The sequence below is a fragment of the Chionomys nivalis genome, chromosome 11 (genome assembly GCF_950005125.1).
Source record: "Chionomys nivalis chromosome 11, mChiNiv1.1, whole genome shotgun sequence".
In the NCBI taxonomy this organism is placed as follows: domain Eukaryota; kingdom Metazoa; phylum Chordata; class Mammalia; order Rodentia; family Cricetidae; genus Chionomys; species Chionomys nivalis.
Window position 1 is genome coordinate 413675 of NC_080096.1, and position 21891 is coordinate 435565.

Genomic DNA, 21891 nt, shown 5'->3' on the forward strand with positions numbered 1-21891 from the left:
CACCTTTAGTCCCAACACTAGGGAGGCAGAGGCAGGCAGATCTCTCTGAATTTGAGGTCAGCTGGTTCTACACAGAGTTGGGGGACAGCCAGGGCTACACAGAGAAGTCCTGCCAAAAAAAAAAAAAAAAAAAAAAGCAGGCTGAGCAAGCCACGAGGAACAAGTCAACCAGCAGCACTCTTCCATGGCCTATACTTAATTTCCTGCCTCAAGTTTCTGCCCCGGCTCCCCTCAGTGATGGAGTGTGGTCTGAGACCATGCTGAAATAGACCCTTTCCTCTTCAACTTTCTTTTGGTTATAGTGTTTCATCACAGCAATCAACGCCCTAAGACAGAAATTGGTACTGTGAGTGTGATATTCTGTTTGAGAGACCTGACTATGTATTTTAGGAAAGACTGTGGAAGGACTTTGGAACTTGGGGCTAGAAAAGCCATTGAGTGCCCTGAGCTTAGTGAGCTACCGTAACTTACAAGACAATGTTGAGAGCAGTACAGATGATGGAGATATCTGGCTTGTAAAGTTTCAGAGGGAAGTTTGAGCATCCCTTAAGCCTATTTGTCAGAGCTATTTGCTATTTTGAATTAAGAATCTGTGGTCCAGTCAGCTAGGGCTGTTATCTTTCCTCACTGGGATAACTGACACAGGTTAAAGAATCAGCTGTGATTAAGAGACCACATTACTGAGGGAAAACTTTCTCGAAAGCATTTCCTCAGGGTCGGCACACAGAAGCAGCCAAGTCTAGCAGGTGAACTTGGTAATATATGAGTTTCGCCAGGTGATATTGGTTATGAAGGCATGAAGGCCAGGCACCCTGAAAGGTCAGGAGAGGCCACTGGTGAAAATGCAGCGTCAGCTGTAGTAAAAGCTCCAGGACTGAAGGGGTCATAGAGAGAGGTTGAGGATTGGGACACGCAGCTCCCCGGAGAGCCCAGGAGAGGCTGCTAATGAGGTGCAGCCCAGCTGCAGCAGAGAACCCAGCATTCGGGAGACACCAGGGCCATAGGATGATCACCACAGACAGCAACAGGTGTGGAGGCCAGCCTGAGCCTGTGAAACAAGCCGCGTGTACTAAGGATGGCAAAACAGAAGGGGACTTGCCAAGACCCTTCCCAGACATGAAGCACTGAACTTTTTATACTCTTGGACTTTGCTTTTGCTTTGACTGTACCCTAGTTCTTTTCTCTTGAAATAACAAAGTATTTAACTTGCTTTTTGATTTTACAGAAACCCACAATTATGAGGTCTTGGATATTTTAGAGAAATTTTGAACTTTTAAAAAAATGTATATAGTGTTCTGCCAGCATGGATGCCTACACACAAGAGGGCACCAGATCTCATTATGGATGGTTGTGAGCCACCATGTGGTTGCTGGGAATTGAACTCAGCACCTCTGGAAGAGTAGTCTGTGCTCTTAACCTCTGAACCACCTCTCCAGCCCCCCAAAATTTGAACTTTAAAAGAGACTTTGAATTTTTGTTTTGTTTTTTGAGACAGGGTTTTCCTGTATATCCCTGGCTGTCCTGAAGCTCACTTTGTAAACCAGGCTGGCCTCAAACTCAGAGATCACCCGTCTCTGCCTCAAGGTCAACTCAGTCTCCAGCTCACGAAGATTTGCTGGCTTCCCCCCTCCTCCCGCTCACTGGCTGGAAATCTGTCTAGAGACCTTGTGAGGGGATTTCACTCTGGTCCCTTTGTGGCTACACTCCGCTCTGGGATCGCATTCCGACAATCTCCTGCTTGCTGTACATCTCCCGTACCAACACAATAACCAGAGAGCACCCAGAGTGATGGAGAAATCCGGAGCTCTTTATTGTTATGACAATTATTAATTGGGGAGCAGTCCCTTATCGTTATGACAGTTATTAATGGGGAGCAGTCCTTGTAGTTCCTCCTCAATCATCGTTTCTTCAGCTCCCCTACGTACCCAAAAGCACTCCAGAGAAACTGGAGCTATTCTGGATGGTGAGGACAGCCCCAGAACTGTTGTCCACGAACACGGAGACATACTGTCCAGACTGAAGACATTACAATGGGCATCGTTACAAGCGGGTGGCCCCAGTCCAGAGGTTTACCCACCCATGGGGATAGCATTTGGAGCCAATACTCCCGCCCACACAGATATAAAATCCTCCTGAACAGGCAGCACCCTCCTGGGCACAAGAGTTCACAGGTCCTGAGCAACTACTTGCACAAGGCTGTAAGACCCTCCCAGGCTAGAAGCCCACCCGCCTATTCCCTGAGCCTACACCCTTACCTGTAGCTGCAACAGCCCCTGAACCTGCACTGTGAAGACCCTGCTGTTGCTCTCCAGGCCTGATACAGCCTCCAGGGACCTAGGCATAGCACCAAAGGGCAACAGTGTAGGGGCCACTGGCCCATGGTGCTCAGATACCCCTCAAGGTGGCTACTTTTGATCTCAGTCCAAGGACAGACCCCAGAGGACCACTGTGGGCAGCAGGACTCACTCACGTGTGTTGATGACACAAGGACTCAATACAGATTAGGACACGGATAGTGTCCCGGGTACGCAACCGGCCTCTGCCCTGTAGCTCACTGTGGTCTGTGGAGAAAGCGGTAGATAGGGGGCCTTCTGGACACTGCCTAGAACAGACTCAAGTGTCTGCTAGGGGGGAGGGACCCATCACCCATACTGCACACACAAGCTGGCTCACCAATGTGCAGGGTGGCAGAAAACTGGAAGATGGCAGAGACTGGTGCTGTGAATCGGCCCAAGGCCAGGCTCAGGCCAGATCCCCGCAGGAAGGCACCCTGGGCAGTAGGCTGTAGAGATTGGGAGGTGACTGGCTGGATTTCAGTGCCTGGACCCTCACCATAAATACTCTAGCCAAGGGAAGTAGCTATAGCCCAACCCCATATGGGTCTTTTCTGAGCCGCGTTCTCTTTGTGGAAAGGACAGGCCTGATCTGTGTGTCTACACCCATGTGGGCCTGAGAGCAATGGTTCTAGGTTCCAGGGAGTAAACAGGATCCCAAAAGCTATCATAGGAAGTGGCAACTCTAGGCCCCACTTCTGACTTAGTGTAAGGTGAGGAACATTCAGACTCCTAACTGGCAAACGCTGGCCCTTATACTCTCCAATAGCATCTCTAAGAATCAATACAGGCACGTGTCCAGTGGTGTCTGTGGGCCCATCTTGCCAGTAGGTGCCCACCTCTATAACCCATCTCCTTGGTTTAGAAGCCCCAAAGATAAAAGGACTACTTTGGCCCAGGCCCCACTCACAGTCTGGAATCCTTGCAGCTCCACCAGTGTCTTCTTGTCCACCAGCACAGGACCTTTCAAGCGGCAGTGGAAGGCCTCAACCACCAGCTGATGGCTGGGTTCTTGGGGTAACAATGTATCTGGTAGCCCTAAGAATCGAAGTTTCGTGGCCTCTGTGGGGAGGGCCACTTTGAGTCAGGCCCCTTCTAGCCCTGAAAGAGCCTCCTGGCTTCTGAAAGAGGTAGGGTGCAGGACACAGTCTTACCTTTCAGCATCTCCTGAAATTCCTGCAGCAGGACCTCTAGGGTGACTTCTATACCAGGGGAACCAGGGGGACCAGGAGGGCCAGGGGGTCCCGGGGGCCCTGGGAGACCCGAGAGGCCTCGCTAGAAGAGGTAACAAAGTGAATCTAAGTAGGACCACTAGTCACCCCTTCCCCTGGGCTTAGAACTTGAAGGGAACCCATAAGGGCAGGTTCCACAGCAGCTCAGGGGCTTACCAACTTCTTATTCCGGCCACGGCACCGTTTCCTAGTGGCCCCATCATCTGGCCGGCGGACAAAGTTCAGCCATGTCATGTGGGCATCTGAGAGTTCAGGTCCAGAGACCTCTGGTGGCTGAAAATCCAGAGAAGCAAGGCTAGTGTATTGACTACCAGGCCCTTGGTCTCTGTCCTGACATACTCCAAAGATATTTATGAACGACAGGTTAGTGGGGGGAGAATTTGGGTACACAATAAGATGTCACAGCATAACTCAAGCCACAGTCCGAAGGGACTATCCCTGGTGATCAAAACCTGGATGTCCCCACGGGTAGGGGATGGGGGTAGGCAAGGTGAGGTCTGCTGCCTCTGAAAAAGCAAGAACCTGATGTTAGGAAGGACAGACAAACACTGCTTCCCCCTTGGGTGCCACCCAGGGACAGAGGCAAGAACATCTAAATACACCACAATTCTCTACCCAGATCTGAACCCCTGGAACTAACAAGGGCAAAGGCTACAGGGAGATGTGGAACAAGACCACCCCCAGCACAAACCTATCTAATGAGGACTACTTAGGACTGCAGGAACTCCCACTTAAGGGGCCACACTCTCCCTTTTGCTTGCCCAGGAACCAGCGTATGGCTTACACTCCCTCAGTTCTGCTCAGCCTATTAGGAAAATGGGGCCTTAGGCTTGAGATGGGTTGATGTGGGCAGAGAGGCAACCAGAGAGACACCCTAGGAAGGAGAGATGCAAGGGTCAAAGATTCAGAGCCAGAAGGTTCCTGTTTGAGTAACGGCTATTTCCCTTCCTGTCCTGGAGGCCCCTAGGATGGCAGCAGTAGAGGCTTTGAGACTAATGCTCAGGAGAGATCCCTGTCCCTAGAGGACTCAAAGGACAGGGCGCGTTCTTGCATGCAAGAAGCCCCAGCAGATGGGACTACCACAGGACCCCTGGAAAGCACAGGGGACAGGCTGGTCAGGCTGCCACCTGTATCAGGTGCCCCATTTACCAGTCTGCCTAAAGTCCTTCCCCCACCCTCACCTAAAACGGCAATTATACCTAATGGCATCCGATTACTGAAAAGCATCCTGAGGCTTCAAACAGTTAACTGTAGCCCCACCAGGCATGTTAGAGGGGGGCCCTTGTGCTGTCTGCAGCAATCTCTAAGCCAGGACAGCAGTCAAAGTCTCAAGCAGTGCTCAGGTTCTTCCCCAGGAAGAAAAGGAGCAGAGCTGTTGAGGTAGGGGGACAGTTTAAGCTTTGAAGCTGTACTCACGCGCCCACATGCGCCCCAGCACGCACCTACCTTGAAGGAGCCTGGCAATCCCTCGCGGTTGGGTGTGGTGATATTAGGGGACTCCACACGAATGGCCAGCTGCCGTGACCCCGCTCCTGCAGTCTGCAGCCAGAGGAGGGCTGCTGTGGCCCAAGCCCAGGCCCACATGGCTCGGTTTCCGCAGGCAAAGGCTTACGGATAGGAGCCCGGGCCAGTGTTCTCATGGGGGTGGCAGCATTCAAAGCCCCTGCGCGGGAGCGAGGCCCCAAAACGAGCCCGGCTGCCGCTGGTGCATGTCTGCAGGATGAGCCAAAGCGCAGCAGAGAGCTACTGTCTCCACCAACCTCCCCTCCTGCATAGTACCCTTGCTGGTGCCCCACCACCAAATGAGCCCTCCCTCCTTTCTAAGCCTCTCAGGCTCCAAGGGGAGGGTTCACACAGGGCTCATCCACTGCCTGGAAGGCGGGGCAGGGCAAGGGCGGGACCCCCGTGACCAGTGATTCAATCACCCCTTTTAAAGAAGTAGGGAGGAGCAGGGCTGCATCTCCCCTGCACAAGCAGTTCCTGGGTCTCTTTTCGGCAAGATTTTTATTTAGTTAAGCTAGAGCTGTCAGCATCAACTCTGTGGCATCTTTCATACCTTCAGGGCTCACTGTGATTCCCAAGTGATTCATTCACTTTAGGAAGCTTTCTACAAATCTCCCAAACCTCCTCACACACACCTCTTTCACCAGATGCAGCCCCTACTCTAAACCCACAACACAGGGCACTGGAGGAGAGCATCTCCACCACCTGGTTGCCTGCCCCTCCCAGCCAGTCATCCTCCTCTACTTCCATGAAGCCTACCAGGCTGATCTCTGCAAAAGCAGAGCAAGTAGAGACTGCCGGTCTAACTTGTCTACCCCAGTCACGGGGTGAACCTCTACCGTCCATCCCTAGGCCTCTCTCCAGGCACAGAAGTTAGCACTAGATCCCCCTCTAGTACTTGTGATACAGTGGCAGGTTCCCAGAGGAAGAAGTCTTCTGAATCACCTTCAGGCTGCAAGTTGGTTAGCTGAGGCCAAGCCAAGTCAATGGTACCTTCGCCTCGGTGACTATGAGGTAGTGGCCCTTGTGAGACTGGGCCAGGATTCCCAAGAGCCAGTTGACCTCCCACTGGTAAAAGCTGTGGCTAAGAACAGTCACAGCCAGTGGATCTAACTGCTCTATAAAGAAACAGGAGCTGCATCCCCAACACACACTGGTTCTAGTGGGTTTCGGTCCCGGTAATCAGAAAAGAATTTCTAGAATAGAGCCCCCTCAACTCCCACACCAAAAATTAAAAAAAAAAAAGTGAAAGGTGGCCAAGCAAGCAAACCCAGCTCCAGGCCACACCCAGTCAGAGAAGCCTAACAAAGCTAGGGTTTCCAGCTCCCAGGCAAATCGTCCTCTCCAGGAACAGCAGAGGTTAACCTTGAAGTGATTCACACACACTGTCAATGCCTCAAGCCCTCAAAAGTGCCGCTGGCCCTCATATTTATTGGTGAGATTACTCTGGATGATGAGGAAGTACCAGCATTGGAACCTGCAATGACCCATGCCTAGTATGTACCTGTATGTCAAGAAAGACAGCCTCTATGGCCAGGGACAAAGCTCAGGGTTGGGGGAGGGCAAGGGACCCCCTGGTGGCCTAACCCTTCTCAGTGTGACTGGTAATGGGATTCCCCAACTCTGCCTTGCAATTTATAAGCAGGTAGGCTAGGAGGCAAGACTTGGCCTGTCACAGGGATACCACAGTAAGGACTTCCTTGGAAAATGACCAAAAAGATTCTACTTTGGTTTACAAAAACCCTGACCAAGATGACCAAAGCAACTTCTGGCTCTCAACCCCCAAGCCCTGGAGAAAACAGCTTGACAGGAACCTACTGGCTCACTATACAAGGAGACTGCGCCCTCCTACCCATTCTCTAATGACATTTCCAAAGGTCAGCCAGGCCTATAATCCCAGTACCTAGGAGGCGGCCTCTGCTACATAGTAAATTCAGGTCAGCCTGAGCTACATGAAACCCTATTAAAAAAGAAATTCCCAAAGGTTGCCTGGGAATTTTTTTTCCCCCTCAGGAGAGGAACAAGAGGTAGCAGAGCTGAGATGTTTCCTCCCAAGGTACCTCTCCCTAAATATCAATAGGACGTGAGCTTTGGGAGATCTAATGGAAGGCAGTCCAGGATGCCATCTTGCCCCTCCAGTGGCTACTGCCAAGAAGGGCAACACACAAACAAGGCTAGACATGCTTGATCCAATGGAACAAAGGCCATCTTTTATTTGGGGTCAGTGCAGGAACTCACTGTGGATACAGGGTCCTCTAGCACGCAAAGGAGCTGGGAGAAGGGCAAAGTCTTGGGGCTAATCCACCAAGCCTTCTCAGCAGGCAACTGCTATGCTGAGTGCGACACCTTGTGGTCAGAGATAGGTTGACTTCTAACTTCTACTTTAAGAACAGCACTAAGATTTTCTTTCATTCTGGGCTGCCAAGAATTGAGATTTCAGCCAAACAGTGGTGGCGCCAGATCTCTGAGCTTGAGGGCAGCCTGGTCTACAGAGTGAATTCCACGACAGCCAGGGCTACACAAAGAAACCCTGTCTCAGAAATAAATAATAATAAAATTAAGATTTCACATACAGACAACACTACACGTTAAGTAAACTAACATTCTGCCTTATAAGAACTTCAGGAAACAAGGCAACTTTGGAACTGATGTTAAACAGTTACCCAGGTGCAACAGAGTACTACACAGCCAGGGAAGAACTGAGATCTAGTGCTAAAGGAAGTTCAAGTCTACAGGGCTCCACCTACTGTCACCATGCCATGCATAGACACATCTCAGCCAATAGCCGCAGGTTTCACAGGCCCAGGCCCAGCCATGGATTATCAATCCACTTTTTGGCAACAGCGACATACCCCTCCCCCAAGCCAGGTGTTACTCTTGCTCAGTCTACCAGGGAAGAACATTAACACTGGCAGCATGGAGTTTAAGAATGAAGGTATAACTAAAACCTTTTCAGGAGAGGGCATATACTAATCACAAATTACAGAACTAAACCAAAATGATCACACAGGTTACACTTCAGCTTCACCACTGGTCTCTAAAATGAGGTTGGTTTAGGAGTCTCTTTGGGTCCCCTGGTGATGGCTGATGTCCTATACAATGTCACTGCCTCCATCTGGTACCTTACAGATGTCAGCTTTCCATACAACTACTGCAGATACATCAAACACAAACATTAAAAAGGTAAGTTGTTGGCCATAAGGGAGAGTCAAGTATCTACGGCAAGAAGGGACAGGTATTAAGGCTGACAGTAATACCAGGACCATCCCCCACCCACCCAAGCCTTCACTGGAGTCCTCAGCCACTGTTTGTGGTCAGGGAGAGCAAGCTGACTCTTCTACCTTAACAACAGAACAAGCATTTTCTAAAAGTTTTTCCCATTCATATGCAGAGTTTTACAATGAGGCCAAATCACTTCTCTCCTAGACCCCAATGAGGGCTGTTACCAGCCAGTCCACTCAGCCCCACTGGAGGTTTGCAGCACTGGCCCCATCATGAAGCCTTCACCTCCTCCACTAAGAACACACACAGAGTATTTATTCGATAGGCATTAAAGTTTTATATTTTTTAAATGACGAAATCTAATAAAATGGAAAACAAAACAAAAAAACCAGGTTTACTAAACAGGTCCAAAAGACAACACAGGAGATAAGCAATAAAACCAAAGCGTGAGTGGCCCTTGTCCACATCGGCCTCTGGAGGGAGGTAAGAACCTCCAATCTCCAAATCACACATTTTGGTTTTTGCTTTCTTTTTAAGGTTTTTAAAAAGTGAAGCCCAGGAGTCCAGCAGGCCACCCTGTGCTCAGCAGCATGTCCATTTCGCCTGCACCAAGCTCTGGCCCCTGCGCCCCTCAGCAGCAACTGTCGACTGCGGCTCTTGAGCCTCACTCCTGCGCTATGCTTCTCAGCACATACTTGACCGTGTAGGCAAAGGCCGCAAACCCAACTATAACAAACAAGTTCGCCAAAGCGCCGCCCAGGAGTCCATGATGCCTGTTGGCCTGTGGGAGCCCAGCGAGGTTCGGGCCGGCAGCAGGTGCATGCCCATTGAGGAGCTGGATCCCGTTCTGGCCACGGTGCATCTCCCCATCAGGAACCACGTCTGGCAAGGGAAGGTTCTGGGGCCTGCTACTTAGTTCATCTTGTGCTTTCTGTTTCTGTTTAATTTCCTGAGAGAAAAACACAAGAACCCTCAGTTGTCTTAACAAACCTATTCCTTTGCAAGCAGCACTCGAGTTTTTATGAACCCAGAGTTACCACCCTGCAGCAGATCCTAACCCAATAGAGGACAGTTCCTGGTCCCAACTTTACAGGTGGGAAAAAAAAAAAAAAACACACAAGATATCAAAATTTCAAAATTACTATTCTATGCCTGCACCAGGAGTAACAATGAGCCATCAAGTATTACACCACTGTCCAGCCTGGTGCTTCTGCTCACTGTCATGGTCTCAACTCCGCCAAATCAGGAAACACTTAACTCCACATGGCATAGTACATACCCATGTACCTCCTAGCCACTGTTGGTGGATTACCTGAGGGACGGCCGCTGATTGGCAACTTTCATGCGTCTGTAAGGACAGACTCAGTCCCCAACACTTACATGTCTCTCTGGGCCTCCCCCATCCCTCGGCTCTGTCTATCCTACACTGTAAAGTCCTGGAGAAGAGCCAGCTCTGTCACCCAAAAATGTGGAGGCATAGCCAACACAGACCCCTCTATGTCCTGCAACAACACGGAGGGCTGCAATTTCTCTACGGGGAAACAGCAGTAGGCACATAGACTCAGATTTTCTTTGGAAACAATTAAATCGTAAGTGTTTTTAACATAGGGGAAGACAAAAACTGAGTTCCAACTTTTGCTTTCTTACCTCCACAACTTCAGGAAATAATTCACAAAAGACTTTATCTTTTAAATTAAACACTAAACTCTGTGCTGCCAGCTGTCTTTTCTAGAAAGAAAGAGAAGGGAAATTATCAGCCAGAAAGCTAATTTTAATTTTTCTGTTGTTTTGTTTTTTGAGGCAGGATTTTTCTGTGTAGTCCTGGCTGTCCTGTAACTCACTCTGTAGACCAGGCTATCCTCAAACCCAGAGATCCACCTGCCTCTGCCTCCCAAGAGCTAGGATTAAAGGCGTGCGCCACTACTGCCTAGCTAATTTTAATTTAAAAAAGAAGAAGTAGTTCTTGCTGGGCATTGTATGCCTTTAATCCTAGAAGAGGTAGGTGGATCTCTCTGAGTTTGAGACCAGCCTGGTCTACAAAGGGAGTTCCAGGATAGCCAGAGCAGTTACATGGAAAAGCCCTGTCTGGGAGTAAAAAAATAAAATAAAATTCTTAAAAAAGAGATAGACATGATGGTGCACACCTGTAATCCCAGCATTCAGGAGGCCGAGGTAAGAGGATAACTACTGATTCAGTAACAGCCTGCCCTACACAGTGAGTTCCAGACCACCATATGCTAAGAATGAGACCCTAATGGCAAACAAAACCTCAAAACAGACTCCTGCAGAGCCAAGGATTATAGAAAGCATCCAAAATGCCTTCTCCTCTCAAAAACTATGTCTTATGAAGGCTTATTTATCTTTTTGTTATCAATTAACATCACATGATCATGATTCCTATCATCTAAACAGAGAACTGAAATGAGCCCCTTCTCAAGTCTTACAAAGTCTCCTGAGTGTCAGGGATTCTTAGCATGGACAAAAGCAGAGCTGGAGACAGAGATGAGCAGTGAGGCCATGGGCCATGTTCTAAGGCAGCCAAAGCAGAAATTTCTACAATGTGCCCAGGAACAGGGCAGAACCAGGATGAGAGATTGGAGGCCACGGTGCCACAAGGCCCCAGGCGAGGCGCTGCCACACCTCACCGTGAAGTCCGATGTCTCTATGCTGCCCAGGGTTGGGCCCTTCTCCACCATGAAGCTCAGAAGCCCTGTTAAAATGGTGGAGACAGACCACGCCGGATTCCATGTGTCTGGGTGGAAATCTGTGATGGAGAGACACAGCCTGAAAGAAAATGACCTTGGTAAGGAAGAATGTACATTTCCTATGACCACAGACAGCTCAATGCACTGCATCACCAGGAAGCTTACCTTGTGTTGCACTTAAACCTTCCATTGGGGGTTATCATGTAAATACTTGGAGGTTTAAATGGAAATTCTCTGGGAAAAATTAGTTTTCCATGATAATAGCCACCTATATCAAAAGAAAAATAGGCTTATTAGCCTTGTCAAGAGCCAGTGTGACTGCTTCTCAACTCTCACCACCTTATCCAGTTTCCAGCTGGCTTCCAGAGCCAACAGTATCCCACTGCTCTCTCCATGCTGACTCACAGACTCAACCTACTACCACAGCCTGTCCCCCAGCTTCTGACTCTCCATTCATTATAACTGTGCCCACAGGAGTCTGTAACGATCACTCGCCCCACTACAGCTACAGAACACCCTTTCTCTCTCCAGACTCTTCATGTTCCTCCCTTACTGAGAACTGAGCCTCCTCCACTGTTTCATTTGGTTCCTAGCAAATACATTCCTAGCACCAGCATTTGTGTGCAGGAAGAAAAAAAGACCCACTTGCATTTCAAAGAAAAGGGTCACATGAATGGATGTCAGGCATGAGCTGGGTGAAAGAGGAATCTTTATGATATAACATAGTGCAAATTATATAGGAAAACAGCAAGCTACTGGACATCAGTTAACTACTTGCGTTAAAGAACACATAAATGAGCCGGGCATGGTGATACACACCTTTAATCCCAGCATTTGGGAGGCAGAGGCAGGTGGATCTCTATGAGCTTCAGGCTAGCCTGGTCTACAAAGCCAGTTCTCAAAAAAACATAAAAAAAAAAGCCAAAAACAAAACAAAAACACATAAATGAAGGCTGGAGAGATGGATCAACATTTAGGAGCCTGCTATGCAAACATGAAGAGTTTGGATTCTAGAACCCATGAAACAAGATGGTCCCATGCATGGCTACAACTCTAATAATGAGGGTGAGGGAGAAAGATGGATACTGGAGCTTGTTGGCTGCGTCCAGGTTCACTGCTTCAACAGAACAGGGACACCTGACACCCTCCTCTAGCTTAGCACACACATGTGCACACCCCTATTCCCACTGAAATGTGATTCTTTGTGTATAAATACACATTATTGATTGACTGGTCGTGCTGGGGATTAGACCTAGGGCCTTGCACATGCTAAGCACTCTACCACTGATCTCTATCCCTAATTCCAAGACACAGGTTAAAGAATACTCAGTGTTTGTGGACAGGTCTCACCTCAAAGCATGAAGATATGCCTGCTAGAGGAATGCTTTTACCAAAATGACTACAGCAAGACAAACCCTCTCCCCTGCAACCAAAGTGAGTTCTTGCCATGGAACACAATCAGCAAAAGGCTCCTCTACAAACCTAACCAAGAGCACAGAGAAGTCTATGATGAATGGGCCACAAGTATAACCTTGGCCAAAGTCCAGGGACAGAAACCCAGACAACAAAGCAGATCTATATTATTTTGTCAGGCTTTGTTTCCCTACTGGTTTGTGCTCTGCCAACACCGACTGACCTGGTGATATGCACTGTTTCTGGGCTCTACATCATGCTCTACCATCTGCTTTCCTGCACCACTGCTTGTTCCTCACTGCTAGACCCACATAATGTATGGGAAACAATGGCTCTTCCACTTAATTCATCTTTCAAAACATTTTTTTTTTTTGGAATCTACTTTAGGTCCTCTGTCCTTTCATGTAAATTTTAGAGTGAGTCATAACATTCCTAAAACACAAATAAGATCACATTAAATCCACAATTAGTGGTAAATTAGCAAACTTTCCACAGGAAGTCATGTTTTTACTCTTAGGATGGGTGTGTTCAAGAATACTAGGAACAGACTGTCATCGAGCTCAAAATGAGGAGCTGCAGAGGAGCCATTAGGAAGGCCAGGATACCTCACACATAAAGAGGAAGAGCACAGGAAAGTGGCCATCAACAGTATCATAAACTAGAGGATAAAAACTAAGGACTAGCTGGTTGGTAGTGGTGCACGCCTTTAACTCTGTGAGTTTGAGGCCAGCCTGGTCTACAGAGTGGGTTCCAGGACAGGCTCCAAAGCTATATAGAGAAATCCTGTCTCGAAATACAAAAACAAAAAACAACAATAACAACAAAAAAAAAAAGAAAAAGAAAAAAGAAACTAAGGACTGAGGAAATCCCTTAGGCAAGACAATTTAGAGGATTCCTTATAGACTCTTGGAGAATATTATCTACAGCTACCAATGGCTAAGTCTGATTGAGAAGCGACAGCTGAAGAGAGGCAGTGAAGAGGGGATGACAAGGGTTCAGTAAATCGGCAGCCTGAGGGACAGGACCCACAGAACAACACAGAAAAGGATAAGGAGATGGAAGAACAGAGGACACCAGCATTGATGGATAAGACACTAGAGTTATAGGTTAGGAAATAGGAACAGCTGAAAGCAAAGTGACAAGATCAGGGTTGAGTCTTCAAGACTCTGCTCATATACCCTTCAGGGCGACCCTCTTCTCGCCCCGTGTCCAGCCCATCCATCCCACATCAATAAACCTCGGGTGACTGAGTGCTAGGTGAGGTCTTGTCACACAGTGTTCAAATGCTCACAATTTAAAAACAGAATGGAGAGGTTCAGAACTTAGGAGCACCTGTTGCCTTTGCAGAGGCCCTGAGGCTTGTTTCCAAGCATCCATACGGCTACTGGAACTGTCTGTAACTCTAGTTACAGAAGATCCAACACCTCTATTGACCTCTACAAGCTCCTACATACACACGGTGCCACATACACATTTAAAAATTCAAAACAACAGCCAGGCTTTAGTGGTGCACGCATTTAATCTCAGCACTCGGGAGGCAAAGGCAGGTGGATTTCTGTGAATGTAAGGCCAGCCTGATCTACAGAGCAAGTTTCAGGACAGGATCCAAAGCTACACAGATAAACCCTGTCTCAAAAAAACAAAAATTAAAAACAAATACCAAAAACCAAAATAACTTCAAAACTTAAAATAATTCAAGCACATCAAACACACAAAGTGTTTTCATATTATTTTTACCAACTGTTTGGAAGCCCATCTTTCGCATTTGTTAGGGACTAACCAAAACAAGTATCAAGGGCTCTTCAAGACAAATAGCCTGTATGCCTCCCCTATTTCACCTACACCCTGCTGCTGTAAGGCTCAGACAAGTTTCTGGTGTCTGGCACTGCAAACACCATCATCATGACATGCACACACATTTATCTCCACCCCGCCCCTATAGACCCTGCACTCATTATCGAAAACAAATCAACCCAAAACTTAGGATCCCTGGGTCAAAGGAAAACCTGTTAAAAAAGTATCACTCAGGGCTGGAGAGATGGCTCAGTGGTTAAGAGCACTAGCTGTTCTTCCAGAGGACCTGAGTTCAATTCCCAGCACCCACATGGTGACTCACAATCATCTGTAACTGCAGGGTCTGACCCCCTCTTCTGTAGGCACCAGGCACACATGTGGTACACAGACATATAGGCAAGCAAATACCCATACACACAAAATAAAATAAAATAAAAAGTCTTTTCCCCATCTCTAATCAACATAAGAGGATGGGGAAATGTAGGTGATTAATTACAAACAGTCCAGAAATACCAAAATGAGCAAATATTTCTAGGACTTAGAGAAATACTAGGATGAGGTTCAGGTAAATCTGATTTAACTACTATATATCCAAACAGAAAGACTGTTATTTACATTGACAGGAATGATTCATGTGTTTTTCTACTCACCTTCATAAGGAGTCATCTCAGGACCTCGGACAACATAATGCCTGAGAGAGAGAAGCAAATTACTTGATGTATAAGCCACGTAACTCTCTAAAAGTATAAAGTTCTCACAAAAGCCTTGACACTGCTGTTTGGGGCAATGCCTGCCACTCTAAACAAAAAGGGGACAGACACACACATCATGGCTCATGCTAAATCCTTCTCTCCTAGGAGTTTGGTGTTTCAGTGGGTGGCAGGCACAGGAGCCTAATGGCCACTCAAACAGAGCCTGGCACCAAGTGTCTGACTGTCCAAGCTCACTGTTGGGAGCTAAGGGTGCTCTGAGCAAACACCCAGCGCCAGGAATCTAGTTGCTTCTTTCTGCATTCCTATTCACTTCACCCCATCTACCTCTTCCCTTTGATGCTTTTGGGTTTTATCATTCTAGCAGATCTTAAGTGAGAGCCGGTGAGATGGATTACTGGGTAAAGCACACACCACCAATCTGACGACCTGAGTTCAGTCCTAGGATTCCCTATGGTGGAAGAAAAGAGCTGACTCCCAAAACTGTCTTCTGACCTCCACATATACGTGGTGGCACACATGCACCCACTCCACAAACACAAAAAACACAATTAAAAAAAAAAAACATTAATTTCAATCTCAAGCAAGTCCTTCCTAGAACATAATCAAATCAAAGGGTGAACCTAGAACCCTCTAACCACACATAATAAAGGAGTTTCCCACAAACCGGGAAAAGGTAAGCAAGCCCCTCAATGAAACTAGTCCCCACACCAGCCAACTATATCCTAGGGACCACATCTGACTTTCATCACTGGAACAGGGTTAGTTCTGACGCCACCAAAGAGGCCCCTCATGTATTTCTTCTATTAACAACTTCCAATCTGCAAAATACTTTTTATTTTTAATTCAGGAAAATCTTCTCAAGATTTTGAAACCTCTAAAAGTAGTAATGTTTTTGTTTTTCGAGACAGGGTTTCTGTGTAGCCCTGGCTGTCCAAGAATTTTCTTTGTAGACCAGGCTGGCCTCAAACTCAGAGATCTGCCTGCCTCTGTCTCCCGAGTGCTGGGATTAAAGACATGTGCTACCACCGCCCGGCAGGAATACAGAATCTTACCATTCAAGAATATTTGAAGGGAGGGGCTCAGCACAGATGTAAGGCACCGGGTCTTTCTTAATTCGAAGGTAGTCCTGTTTCAACCTTTGTGTTGCTGTTGTTGGAGCTCTCTTATTGCTGTTATTGCTCATCTATTCAAAAGAAAAAGAAAAGCCATCTCTATTTACATAGACAACCACTTCTGCTTCCTTCCTGCAGCCCACCAGCCACGCCCTCCCCCAGTCTCTTCTCTGTACCCTTACTACTATCACCACTTTCATTTATGCAACATACCAACTGTCTGATACAGACGCAAGGTAGAAAGAACCATGAAGCTGCATTTTATCCTCAAAGAATTTACAGACTGATTCACTCAAGTGGGATCTGGGTAGGCATGAAGTCGGGCTGCACCGGCTCCAAAGAGCAACTCTTCATGTCCTTTAACTCTGCTCAGTAACACCTCAGTAGTGGGCATTTCACAACAGGAAAGCCACGGGCCCTCTCCTGGCTTCGAGGCCTGTTTTTTTATCATCGCTCACAAGTAACAGCAGTGGGAACAAAGAAATGATGTGATGCTTTCAGAGAATTAGAGACATGTACTAGGCAGAAGAGAAGGCAAGTTCAGGGGAGCACACTGGTTACCATGTCAGACAGGAGCTCAAACACAGCGAAGGACAAAGAACTAGATTAGCCAGAGAGAGAAAGCCAAATTTCCAGAATCCCAAGAGTTTTAGACCCCAGCCCTAGGGTATACATGGTGGTTTGCGTAAGAATGGCCCCCACAGGCCCACTGCAAGCGGCACTATTAGCAGGTCTGGCCTTGCTGGAGGAAGTGGATCACTGCGGGGACAAGCTTTAAGTCTCAGATGCTCAAGCTAGGCCTAGAGAGGCATTCACTTCTGCTGCCTGTGGATATAGATGTAGAACTCTCTCAGCTCCTTCTCCAGCACCGTGTCTGTCTGCACGCCACCACGCTTCCCACCACGACAATAGACTAAACCTCTAAAACTGTAAGCCAGCCCCAATTAAATGTTTTGTTTATAAGAGTCGTCATGGTCATGGGGTCTCTTCACAGCAACAGAAACCCTAAGATAGTACATCAGGAACTTCTACTAGGAAGGTCTCTCTGGGGCCTCAACACAAGGCAGCAGTAAAGGACACACAGGCAGTGAGACCATAACAATGCTAAGAAGGGACTAGGGCTTTTGAGATGTCTCAGTGAGCAAGTAAAAGTGCATGCCAAACAAGACTGACGATGGCGTTCTGCTGTGTGATGATGCTCTTGTACACTGCAATGATTTGGCATTCAATTGTCCCCTCCCCCCCCCCATTGGTTTAATAAAATGCTGACTGGCCAGTAGCCAGGCAAAAAGTATAGGTGGAACAAGCAGATTAGAATTCTGGGAAGAGGAAAAGCAGAGACGCAGTCACAAGTCAGAGACAGAGGAAGCAAGATGAGAATGCCATACTGAGAAAAGATACCAAGTCACATGGCTAAACATAGACAAGAATTATAGGTTAATTTAAGTTGTAAGAGCTAGTTATTTTTTCTTTTTTTCTTTTCTTTTGGTTTTTCAAGACAGGGTTTCTCTGTAGCTTTGGGGTCTGTCCTGGAACTCACTCTGTAGACCAGGCTGGCCTTGAACTCACAGAGATCTGCCTGCCTTTGCCTCCTGAGTGTTGGAATTAAAGGCATGCCCAGCTAAGAGCTAGTTAATAAAAAGCCTGAGCTAACAGGCCAAACAGTTTATAATTAATATAACCCTCTGGGTGTTTCTTGGGGCTGAATGGCTGCGAGACCCAGCAGGATAGAAACTTACATCTAGAGTTTGATCATCAGAATCCAGATAGTGGAAGAAAAAGAACTATCTGCTTCAAGATGTCCTCTGACCCTCACAAACAAGCCCACATACATGCACACTCACACACAAGCATGCATGCGTCCACAAACAATAAATACATGTAACATAAAAACTTTTACACATCTTTAATCACAGCACTTGAGAAGCAAAGGCAAGCAAAACTCTTCAGTTTGAAGCCAGCCCAGTCTACATAGTGAGACTCTGTCTCAGAAAAACAAAGAACTGAATGAGGGACTCAGACCACTTAGCTCTACTCCAGAAGGAGGCAGTGATGGAGGGAATAATGTTTCCACTGCCAGAGGTGTCAGAAGAGCTCCTACTTGTTCTCTTTTCTCATGATTTAAGACAGAAACAAACACACTAACACAATCTACAACTAAAAATAAAGTCTGAATACTACTAGTCTAAAATACAATTGAGGGGCCACTTGGGGATATACAAATCAGAGAGGAGATAACAGGCTGGTGATATGGTTCAGTGGATAAAGATACTTGTTGCCAAGTTTGATGACCTGAATTCAATTCCCAGGACCTGTATGACAGGAGAGAACTATCACACGCTGTTCTCTGACCTGCACGCACATGCTGCAGCACACACCTCCCCACTACCAAACATAAATAAATATATTTATTTTAAGTTCAGATGAAAAAAGCAGGAAATGAGCTTGGCTACAAAAAGAGCAGGCTGGACATGGGCAGTTACAGATGGCCATATCTTGTGATACTGAAGATCCAGGTTTGCCCAGCACAGCCTTCACTTCTTCCTACCACTATCCCTAAACCATTTCAGAGTGCTGTCTGGTCACTTCAACCATGACCTAGACATCAGCGAACATCAAACATCAATGCTGTGATCTCTCCATTCTGACCTCCCAAACTAGATAAATCTGAAGTCAACCCTGTCCTAGTCTTGTATGACTTATTCCCAGCAGACAGCCACACGTTCTCTCACTCCCTTCAGTATTTGCATATTACTTGAGAGTTATCGACTTTTAGCCCTTTGGCCTGGCTAATTTCTTGGTAGACACAATCACCTCAGACCTCTGCATTTGCCTCCTCTACAAGTATTGATACCTCAAGACAACCAGGGCTTGGTAAGTACTTACTCTCTACCCTCAGGGCCTGCCAGAGGGATAGTTCAGCCAGGGTATCCACCACAATCCTCTCATGTGGCTTCTCATTTGGGGAAGTGGGGGATGAACCCTAGTCCACGTATTACTTGTTCACTTCCTTCCAATTCCAACAACCATAATGCAGAAACACATTACTTTCCTGTCAACCACAAGAACCGCCAATCTCTTCACACTTCAGCTCATCATGTGCACCAACTCAAGGCAGCTTAACCATCCACTCCCCACCAGAGACAGCAGAGAACGGCAGCAGCTTCTTTATCTGCCACACCCTTAGACAGCCCATCTAGACCCAGCTCTCACAGCACCTGATACAGCCCAACCTTCCCAGCCCAGTTTGACTGGTAGGAAACACACCTACATCCATCAGGGTCCTCACTGACTTCCCTAGTCAAATAAACACCTCCTTGTCTGTCGTCAACCACACCACCACCACCACCAACACCACCACCACCCCCACGGTCTAAGAGTACAATGCACAGAACCTTTCTGGCAGAATCAAGGGCTTTTGCCTGATGCTTCCAAGAATGCTCACACCAGGAACAAGGTTACAGTCCAGCATGGCCAAGAAATGCTTCCAGAAAGCATTGTCCCCAAGTTCTTGGCTTCAGAAGCCATGTGGGCCAGAGAGCTCAACATGCCCAGCACCTAGTAAGAAACAAAGCAATAGCCAATGATCCACAAGCAGAACCACAAGACTTGTTCTTTCTCTTATGTTCACCCTTCAAGTTAATACTCCAACATATACAAAATTATTTCAGTGGGTAATTACAAAACAACTGATTTAGATTCAGCTAAGTGATCAGATAGGATGCATAACCAAAGTCAGTGGACACACAGGAAACTAGCAAGGTTAGTTGTGCCAGCCTACAAATGTAACTCAGTTGGTTAAGTGCTTGCCTAGCATGCATGAAGCCCTGTGTTTGATTCCTGCACCACATTAAACAGAGCATGGTGGTGCATACCTGTACTCCCACAACTGGATAGGTAGAGATAAAGAATCATAAGTTCAAAGTCATCCTAGGCTATATAGCTTAGAATACCATAAGATCCTGTCTTTTAAAAAAGAAAAGAAAAAAAGTCAGGTGTGGTAACACACATCTTTAATCCTGGCACTTGGGAGGCATAGACAGGCAGATCTCTGTGAGTTTGAGGCCAGCCTGATCTACAGAGTGAGGTCCAGGATAGCCAGAGCTACTAAAAAAAATAAATAAATATCAAAACCAAAACTGAAAACCAATCTTATCTAGTCAGTCACAAGACCAAGGTCCCTCTCATATTTGTGGTTTTTTGTTTGTGGTTGGGGGGCAGGGGCGGTGAGACAAGGTCTCACTGTATTGCTCTGGCTGTCCTGTCCTGGAATTTACCTTGTAGAGCAGACTGGCCTCAAGCTCGAAGATTCCCCCTGCCTCTGCTCCCTCAAGTGCTGATATTAACGGAATGTGTCGCTATGACTGGTTTTAACTTTTTTTTTCTTTGCCTTTTCAGCACTGGAAATTAACCTCACAGGAGCAAAGGAGGCAAGAGTTCTATCACTGAGCTGCATGCCCAGCTTCAAACTTGCTTTTAGATACAAAATCATACTTATGACTCCTCCGTTGCCCTAACTGCTCCTCCTTTATCTCATTCAGAACAACACTTTCTTTCATAATTCTCCTAAGGGACTGCAGGTGACAGGAAGCAGCCAGTCACTAGTAAGGTAAGTCTTTTTTCTCCCACATCATTGTCTCTTGGACAACTCTCCCACACCAGTACAGACAGGTCAGGTGATGGTGTGGAATGAGACCTTGGCCTGACACACCCAAGGCCAGGCCAGGGTTTCCAGGGAGCCAGGGGCTCACAGCACCAGCCCGACTGCCACTTTCCCACACACACCTGAGAATGGGGCCGACACTGAGTTCGGAACACAGTGATGTGAGGCCGAATGAGTGCGAGTTCTAGCACCTAGACCTAGCTCTGCTGGAAGCTCATACACAGGACTTTCCAATTAAATAAAATCCTAACATTCTTTTTTTTTTTTTGCTTAAGCTAAACTATCATTTCACATGCCTAGAATGAATAAAGCCTTGTACCACTGCTTACAAAAAAGGCTACTTTTCTGCACTTGTTACCTTACAATGGACCGTGGCCTTGCCTTATCTCTTCCTAGCTGTCTATCTGGGTCGGAGAACTGGACTAAGCGATTAGGAGGCGAGGTCATCGGTTGAGGGTCTGCAGTCGGTGAAAATAAACAGTAAGTCCCCACTGCCCTCACCCAGCTCAGGGCAGGGTCTCTTGTTCGGGGCCCAAGTCCCACTCTTATTCTCCCGTGTTCTGTTACTTCCAAGGGCATAACGGTGGCCACGCTCGCTTCTGTCGGGGTTTACTAAGCAAGTCTGAGGTTCTAACGGCTGCCACCCCACCACACGAACTTCCCGGAAACGCTTTTAAAGATCGACCCTGGCTACTCCTGGAAGTATTTATTCCGAGTGCTCCAACCAACAGGCCTCTCCGTGGGAGATGGTGCCGCGTGGCAAACCCCATCTTTTCCCTGCCCAAGGCACCAACCCCCCAGTCGGGAACCCCAGGACGCCCTCAGTCACCGACCTCGGGTCCGCGAAGGGACGCTCCGGTCCGGGTCGGGGCACAGCAGGCGACGTAACGAACCGGACCCGCCGTGCGGAGTCCCCCGAGTCCCCGCCCGCCGCTGCGGCCGGCTCCGGCGGGGCGAACGAGCGGGCCCGAGGCCCCGCGCAGCCCGCGAGCGAGCGCCCAGCACCTCTCCCTGAGGCCGCCGCCGCGTTCAGCTTCACCGTGGTCGACGCCAGAGCAGGGTGCGGAAGAGTGGGGGCCGTTCTGGGAGCCACACCCGCGCCGGGACTCAGCCCCACCGCACCTGCCGCAGCTTCTCGGCTGCTACCGCCGCTCGGCTTCCAAGATGGCCGCTCGAGGGGGGTTGCCGGGGCGCCGCTTCC

At 47.8% G+C, this 21891-nt stretch overlaps 2 protein-coding genes across 4 annotated transcripts; both read right to left on the reverse strand.

Moving 5' to 3' along the window:
- Positions 1-1786: 1786 nt before the first annotated feature.
- C1qtnf12 (C1q and TNF related 12) lies at positions 1787-8444 on the reverse strand. The gene is made up of 7 exons (XM_057784292.1): positions 3722-8444; positions 3488-3608; positions 3244-3395; positions 2674-2782; positions 2471-2561; positions 2256-2334; positions 1787-2016 (listed from the first exon to the last, which is right to left on the reverse strand). Exons 1-7 carry the CDS (start codon positions 3797-3799, stop codon positions 1918-1920), a joined length of 729 nt encoding a protein of 242 aa, XP_057640275.1. The 5' UTR covers positions 3800-8444; the 3' UTR covers positions 1787-1917.
- A 165-nt stretch (positions 8445-8609) lies between these two features.
- Positions 8610-21878, reverse strand: Ube2j2 (ubiquitin conjugating enzyme E2 J2). 3 transcript variants are annotated; one of them, XM_057784288.1, is made up of 8 exons: positions 21524-21878; positions 19473-19585; positions 15968-16098; positions 14853-14893; positions 11161-11263; positions 10936-11074; positions 9938-10018; positions 8610-9239 (listed from the first exon to the last, which is right to left on the reverse strand). In XM_057784288.1, the coding sequence occupies exons 2-8, from the start codon at positions 19497-19499 to the stop codon at positions 8955-8957; spliced, it is 807 nt and encodes a 268-aa protein (XP_057640271.1). In that variant the 5' UTR covers positions 19500-19585; positions 21524-21878; the 3' UTR covers positions 8610-8954. The 3 variants fall into 3 exon arrangements, with proteins under 3 accessions (XP_057640271.1, XP_057640273.1, XP_057640272.1); XM_057784290.1 differs by lacking the exon at positions 21524-21878 and having other exon boundaries at positions 19423-19585; XM_057784289.1 differs by lacking the exon at positions 19473-19585 and having other exon boundaries at positions 8612-9239.
- Positions 21879-21891: the final 13 nt, after the last annotated feature.